General features: G+C 46.6%; 1 protein-coding gene across 1 annotated transcript; it reads right to left on the bottom strand.

Moving 5' to 3' along the window:
- Positions 1–6889: 6889 nt before the first annotated feature.
- LOC135539336 (galactose-specific lectin nattectin-like) lies at positions 6890–7561 on the bottom strand. Its single transcript, XM_064965159.1, has one exon. The coding sequence runs from the start codon at positions 7464–7466 to the stop codon at positions 6951–6953; it is 516 nt and encodes a 171-aa protein (XP_064821231.1). The 5' UTR covers positions 7467–7561; the 3' UTR covers positions 6890–6950.
- Positions 7562–8185: the final 624 nt, after the last annotated feature.

Raw genomic sequence — 8185 nt, 5'->3', positions numbered from 1 at the left:
CAGTCCCAAAACACAGGGTAACTAAACAGCCCCAAAACACAGGGGAACTAAACAGTCCCAAAACACAGGGGAACTAAACAGCCCCAAAACACAGGGTAACTAAACAGTATCAAAACACAGGGGAACTAAACAGTATCAAAACACAGGGGAACTACACAGTCCCAAAACACAGGGGAACTAAACAGTATCAAAACACAGGGGAACTAAACAGCCCCAAAACACAGGGGAACTAAACAGTCCCAAAACACAGGGTAACTAAACAGCCCCAAAACACAGGGGAACTGAACAGTCCCAAAACACAGGGGAACTAAACAGTCCCAAAACACAGGGGAACTAAACAGTCCCAAAACACAGGGGAACTAAACAGTCCCAAAACACAGGGCAACTAAACAGCCCCAAAACACACAGTAACTAAACAGTCCCAAAACACAGGGGAACTAAACAGCCCCAAAACACAGGGGAACTAAACAGTCCCAAAACACAGGGTAACTAAACAGCCCCAAAACACACAGTAACTAAACAGTCCCAAAACACAGGGGAACTAAACAGTATCAAAACACAGGGGAACTAAACAGTATCAAAACACAGGGTAACTAAACAGTCCCAAAACACAGGGTAACTAAACAGTCCCAAAACACAGGGTAACTAAACAGCCCCAAAACACACGGTAACTAAACAGCCCCAAAACACAGGGGAACTAAACAGTATCAAAACACAGGGGAACTACACAGTCCCAAAAAGCAGCTCACGTACACGACCAACCGTGCCATACATGCGTGTACAAAGAGTACACATAAAACAATCCCGCACACCCAGCAGGCGGGCCGGCTGGCTAATAAAGCCCATCTAATGAACCTACTTTAACAACAGGTGTAACTAATAAACAGACAAGGAGGGGGAGGAAAAGATCAGTGGCAGCTCGAAGGCAGGTGACGACCTTCGGTAGGAGTCGTGACAGCACTACTGTTGACCAGAGCCCACACCTTATACATCAGAACTCAGCATAAGACCCACAGCTAGAATCACAGAAGTTTATTGACCAAACAGAAAGGGGCAGGCAGAAGACAGGGTCAAGTGCAGGCAGATGTAACCAATGTGAAACGGCTAGCTAGTTAGCGGTGGTGCTAGCTAGTGTAACCAATGTGAAACGGCTAGCTAGTTAGCGGTGGTGCTAGCTAGTGTAACCAATGTAAAACGGCTAGCTAGTTAGCGGTGGTGCTAGCTAGTGTAACCAATGTGAAACGGCTAGCTAGTTAGCAGTGATGCGCGCTAAATAGCGTTTCGATCGGTGACGTCACCCGCTCTGAGACCTTGAAGTAGCGGTTCCCTTTGCTCTGCAAGGGCCGCGACTTTTGTGGAGCGATGGGTAACGATGCTTCGTGGGTGTCCGTTGTTGATGTGTGCAGGGGGTCCCTGGTTCGAGCCCGGCGAGGGGACGGACAGAAGTTATACTGTTACACAGAGGTCTGTAATCCAGGGCAGAGTCAGTAAGGTACATTGTTGACCTCTCGACACCGTTGACCTACAGTATAGGACAGGATATGTGACATGATGTGCAGTACAGTGCCCGACAGGACATGTACTGATTAACCTATGATCTCTCTACATCGTTGACCGACAGGATATGTGACATGATGTGCAGTACAGTGCCCGACAGGACATGTACTGATTAACCTATGATCTCTCTACACTGTTGACCTACAGTATAGGACAGGATATGTGACATCATGTGCATTTATTTAATTTATTTATACATTTTTATTGAATCTTTATTTCACTAGGCAAGTTAGCTAAGAACAAATTCTTATTTACAATGACGGACTACCCCGACTAAACCCGGACAATCACGTCCGGTTGTGATACAGCCTGGAATCGAACCAGGGTCTGTAGTGACGCCTCTAGCCCTGAGATGCAGTACCTTAGACCACTGTGATACAGCCTGGAATCGAACCAGGGTCTGTAGTGACGCCTCTAGCCCTGAGATGCAGTACCTTAGACCACTGTGATACAGCCTGGAATTGAACCAGGGTCTGTAGTGACGCCTCTAGCCCTGAGATGCAGTACCTTAGACCGCTGTGATACAGCCTGGAATAGAACCAGGGTCTGTAGTGACTCCTCTAGTACTGAGATGCAGTGCCTTAGACCGCTGTTATACAGCCTGGAATAGAACCAGGGTCTGTAGTGACGCCTCTAGCCCTGAGATGCAGTGTCTTAGACCGCTGTGATACAGCCTGGAATCGAACCAGGGTCTGTAGTGACGCCTCTAGATGCAGTGCCTTAGACCACTGTGATACAGCCTGGAATCGAACCAGGGTCTGTAGTGACGCCTCTAGATGCAGTGCTTTAGACCACTGCGCCAGGAGAGTTGGCAGAGAGGCCAATGGTAGATCATTATGTTAATTTCTCATTGAGAAGTGTTTGGCTCAATTCCTTGTTTTCCATAAGCAGCATTTTTCCAAGATAAGGTGGTAGTGCGACCATGACACGTAACCCAGTAGTTGTATATGTCTGCAGCTGTGGTCTTCCCATGTTATTTTTAGTTTGGTCCCAGAGCCTCACAAAGCGTCTCAGAGTAAGAGTGCTGATCTAGGATCAGGTCCGTCACTCATATTCATTACGATTTTAAAAAAAACAGCTCCTAGTTCAGTAGTTCTTCCTTTGTGAATACAGGCCTTTATCTCAGTTACTGGAGGGTAGGGGGACATGTCAAACCAGTCCTTCCTTTGTGAATTTAGGCCTTTATCTCAGTTACTGGAGGGTAGGGGGACATGTCAAACCTTAAGGTATGGAACGTCGTTTGGTCGTTGCGTGTCGAAAAGATACACGTCAAATAACAATATTTGACGCCTCAAATAAGCTTTTAATTTGACACGTAAAATTACATCATTCTATTATAAATGTTTCTGCGCGTGCAAGCCAAGCGCCACCAAACGAGCAGGATCAATTTTTTTTGCAAATATCTTTGATACAGATGTTATTTTCAACTTCTGTGGTAGCAAGTTTTAGCTTGGTAGCTAGCATTAGCTTGGTAGCTAGCTTAAGCTTGGTAGCTAGCTTAAGCTTGGTAGCTAGCTTTAGCTCGGTAGCTAGCTTTAGCTCGGTGGCTAGCTTAAGCTCGGTGGCTAGCTTTAGCTTGGTAGCTAGCTTAAGCTTGGTAACTAGCTTTAGCTTGATACCTAGCTTCAACTTGGTACCTAGCTAGCACCACTGCAAACAGCCTGAAAACAATGACCGGTAGAAACTGCTGTCATTTACTACTTAACCCTGTTTCCCAAAGCTAATGTTATAAGCTTGTGTTGTCATGTGTTTCTGTTTTGCTATGTTGTCGTCTTATGTCTCTCTTTATGCTGTGTTGTCTCTCTTGTTGTGATGTGTGTTTTGTCCTATTATTTATTTATTTATATATAAATAGCCTAAAAATAAACATCCCTTTTTCAGGACCCTGTCTTTCAAAGATCATTTGTAAAAATTCAAATAACTTCACAGATCTTCATTGTAAAGGGTTTAAACATTGTTTCCCATGCTTGTTCAATGAACCATGAACAATTAATGAACATGCACCTGTGGAACGGTCGTTAAGACACTAACAGCTTACAGACGGTAGGCAATTAAGGTCACATTTATGAAAACTTAGGACACTAAAGAGGCCTTTCTACTGCCTCTGAAAAACACCAAAAGAAAGATGCCCAGGGTCCCTGCTCATCTGCGTGAACATGCTGCAAGGAGGCATGAGGACTGCAGATGTGGCCAGGGCAATAAATTGCCATGTCCGTACTGTGAGACGCCTAAGACAGCTCTACAGGGAGACACGACGGACAGCTGATTGTCCTCGCAGTGGCAGACCACGTGTAACAACACCTGAACAGGATCGGTACATCCGAACATCACACCTGCGGGACAGGTACAGGATGGCAACAACAACTGCCCGAGTTACACCAGGAATGCACAATCTCTCCATCAGTGCTCAGACTGTCCCCAATAGGCTGAGAGAGGCTGGACTGAGGGCTTGTAGCAGGTCCTCACCAGACATCACCGGCAACAATGTCGCCTATGGGCACAAACCCACCATCGCTGGACCAGACAGGACTGGCAAAAAGTGCTCTTCACTGACGAGTCACGGTTTTGTCTCACCAGGGATGATGGTTGGATTTGCGTTTATCGTCGAAGGAATGAGCGTTACACCGAGGCCTGTACTCTGGAGCTGGATCGATTTGGAGGTTGAGGGTCCGTCATGGTCTGGGGCGGTGTGTCACAGCATCATCGGACTGAGCTTGTTGTCCTTGCAGGCAATCTCAACGCTGTGCGTTACAGGGAAGACATCATTGGAGAAGGGCAGGTCCAGAGCTTGGAGAAGGGCAGGTCCAGAGCTTGGAGAAGGGCAGGTCCAGAGCTTGGAGAAGGGCAGGTCCAGAGCTTGGAGAAGTGCAGGTCCAGAGCTTGGAGAAGGGCACGTCCAGAGCTTGGTGAAGGGCAGGTCCAGAGCTTGGAGAAGGGCAGGTCCAGAGCTTGGGGAAGGGCAGGTCCAGAGCTTGGGGAAGGGCAGGTCCAGAGCTTGGGGAAGGGCAGGTCCAGAGCTTGGGGAAGGGCAGGTCCAGAGCTTGGGGAAGGGCAGGTCCAGAGCTTGGAGAAGGGCAGGTCCAGAGCTTGGAGAAGGGCAGGTCCAGAGCTTGGAGAAGGGCAGGTCCAGAGCTTGGAGAAGGGCAGGTCCAGAGCTTGGAGAAGGGAAGGTCCAGAGCTTGGTGAAGGGCAGGTCCAGAGCTTGGAGAAGGGCAGGTCCAGAGCTTGGTGAAGGGCAGGTCCAGAGCTTGGAGAAGGGCAGGTCCAGAGCTTGGGGAAGCGCAGGTCCAGAGCTTGGGGAAGGGCAGGTGCGCGTGACAAAACTTTACCAGGATCGCAGCATACGTATCGATGAATCGTTGTGACAGATGAAATACGAGTGATAGTGTAATCGATGCGTAATAACTACTGTAAACAATGAATATACGTGTTAAATGATTATGTGAAGTGCAGTCATATTTAGGGCCTGATTGGTCAATAAACTTATTTCACACTTCAAATAGTGTTGTTTGACGTGTATCTTTTTTTGACACGAAAAGACCCAAACGGCGTTCCGTAATTAGATAGTTGGTAGCTGTCACTTCCAGAATGTGTTCAGTGTGACTTGTTTATAGCAGTGGCCAAGGTCTAAGGCACTGCATCTCAGTGCAAGAGGCGTCACTACAGAACCTGGTTCGAATCCAGGCTGCATCACATCCGGCCGTGATTGGGAGTCCCATAGGGCGGCGCACAATTTGGCGTCGTCTGGATTTTGCCCGGGGTAGGCCGTCATTGAAAATAAGAATTTGTTCTTAAAACCTTTTGTGACTAGGGGGCAGTATTTACATTTTTGGAAAAATAACATTCCCGTAGTAAACGGGATATTTTGTCAGGACAAGATGCTAGAATATGCATATAATTGACAGCTTAGGATAGAAAACACTCTAAAGTTTCCAAAACTGTAAAAATATTGTCTAAGTAGAACAGAACTGATATTGCAGGCGAAAGCCTGAGAAAAATCCAATCCGGAAGTGCCTCGTGTTTTGAAAGCTCTGCGTTCCAATGCGTCCCTATTGAGCAGTGAAAGGGCTATCAAACAGATTACTTTTTCTCCGTACTCCCCAAGGTGTCTACAGCATTGTGACCTAGTTTTACGCATTTATGTTGAAGAATACCTTAAACGGCCACATTGCGCAGGTGGTCACCTGATGGCTCCCAGAGTGATTCTTCCGCAAAATACAGAGGTAGCCATTATTCCAATCGGTCCTACTGAAAAACCACTTGTCCCGGTGGATATACAGTATTATCAAATAGATTTTTGAAAAACACCTTGAGGATTGATTATAAACAACGTTTGCCATGTTTCTGTCGATATTATGGAGCTAATATGGAGCTAATTTGGAATATTTTTCGGAGTTTTCGTGACTGCAATTTCGGGGTGATTTCTCAGCCAAATGTGAAGAACAAACGGAGCTATTTCGCCTACAAAAATAACATTGGCTATCTAACTGGGAGTCTCGTGAGTGAAAACATCCAAAGCTCATCAAAGGTAAACGATTTAATATGATTGCTTTTCTGATTTCCGTGACCAAGTTATCTGCTGCTAGCTGGACAAAATGCAGCTTTGGCTGTAAAGCATATTTTGAAAATCTGAGATGACAGGTGATTAACAAAAGGCTAAGCTGTGTCTCAATATATTTCACTTGTGAGTTTCATGAATAGGAATATTTTCTAGGAATATTTATATCCTTTGCGTTATGCTAATTAGTGTCAGTCGATGATTATGCGGCAGGGTAGCCTAGTGGTTAGAGCTTTGGACTAGAAACCGAAAGGTTGCAAGTTCGAATCCCCGAGCTGACAAGGTACAAATCTGTCGTTCTGCCCCTGAACAGGCAGTTAACCCACTGTTCCTAGGCCGTCATTGAAAATGACTTGCCATGTTAAATAAAGGTAAAAAAAAATAATAATTGCTCCCGCATGCGGGATGGGGAGTCACTAGAGGTGTTAACTGACTTGCCTAGTTAAATAAACCTAATAAAAAGAAATAGAATACATTATACAATGATAGGTGACTCCGTGGCATTGTAAACATGGAGTAACTGTCATGGCAACCAGTACCGGTGCCAGAGGCCTAGATTTGGTTCTGGTTGCTGTGACAACAACCCTGTTATTTTACCTGTTCTGTTTTTATGGGGTGAGAAACACTTGATCTAAGAGACAGAGTTGCATGTCATACAGATAGTGTCAGACCTCACATCTAAACCAACACTACACACTCACTACTTCTCAGTCTAACCAAGGGGAGAATAAAGGACACGTTGAATCAGACAGAGGACCAACAAGGAGCTTTCAGTGAAAGGTTTTTTATTTATTTATGGAAACCAAAGCATCTTTTGAACTAAAGACTCAGAGGTTCAGAGGCCGGGACGCGTGGCGCAGACAAAGGCAGACTTGTTGGAGCAGAATGTGTCGTTCCACAGCTTGTCATTCTGGGAGTTAGTGTGAACACAGTTCTCCGGATAGAGACCAACTCCATTATTGGGCTCACCTGAAGACCAGCTCGTGTAGACCACCTTGGAGCCGTCCGCCCACATCCATCTCCCTTCCTTGTGGAGGTCACTCAGCCCAATCCAGGTATAGCTTTCAGCTGGGTCGAAGCTCTTGATCAGGTTTTTCACGAAGCTGAATTCCCCTTTGTTGTTCACAGAGGCCAGATTGGCTCCCAGGGACACGCAGTAGGACTCTGCATCGGCCCAGTCCAGCTGAGAGGCGACGTACCTGAAGCACCGGTTGTTGTATCTTGACCAGTCCTGGGGACAGTCGGTATAATGAGGCTCTGAAAGCTCCCCCTCCTGGTCAGACACGGGAGTGCAGTGTAGAGCACCAACAGCCAGGCTGAGAAGACAGAGGAAGCGGAGGGGAACAGACATGTTGAAGAGGTTTCTGTTCCTAGTGAAGAGTCACTGAAGTAGACAGGAGAATGACTCTAGTGTCCTGGGTTCTGGTCTGCAGGTCTGCTCCTGTGTTCTGGGCTAGCTAGGTAGGAAGGTATGTTGGCTTTTATCTCATGTTGAGAGGGTGGGGAGGAGTTGGCAGAGAGGCCATTGGTAGATCATTATGTTCATTTCTCATTGAGAAGTGTTTTTCTGAATTCTATGTTTTCCATAAGCAGCATTTTTCCAAGATAAGGTGGTAGTGCGACCATGACACGTAACCCAGTAGTTGTATATATCTGCAGCTGTGGTCTTCCCATGTTATTTTTAGTTTGGTCCCAGTGCCACTCATCACAAAGCGTCTCAGAGTAAGAGTGCTGATCTAGGATCAGGTCCGTCACTCATATTCATTATGATTTAAAAAAAACACAACTCCAAGTTCAGTAGTCCTTCCTTTGTGAATACAGACCCATATCTCAGTTACTAGATAAAGTAATGCGCCATTGAGAGCGTGCTGTCTGGCGGTGTCACCGCCTGGGACGACAACAACACCGTCCCAAACCTGCAGGACTTTCCAGAGGTGGGTGTGGTCAGCCCAACGCATCACCAGGAGCCCACTGCCTGGGACGGCAACAACACTGTCCCAAACCTGCAGGACCGTCCCAAACCTGCAGGACTTTCCAGAGGTGGGTGTGGTCAGCCCAACGCATCACCAG

The sequence above is a fragment of the Oncorhynchus masou genome, unplaced genomic scaffold, assembly GCF_036934945.1.
Source record: "Oncorhynchus masou masou isolate Uvic2021 unplaced genomic scaffold, UVic_Omas_1.1 unplaced_scaffold_675, whole genome shotgun sequence".
NCBI lineage: Eukaryota > Metazoa > Chordata > Actinopteri > Salmoniformes > Salmonidae > Oncorhynchus > Oncorhynchus masou.
The sequence above is the reverse complement of the archived record's forward strand: the minus strand, read 5'-3'. Positions and strand labels throughout refer to the sequence as shown.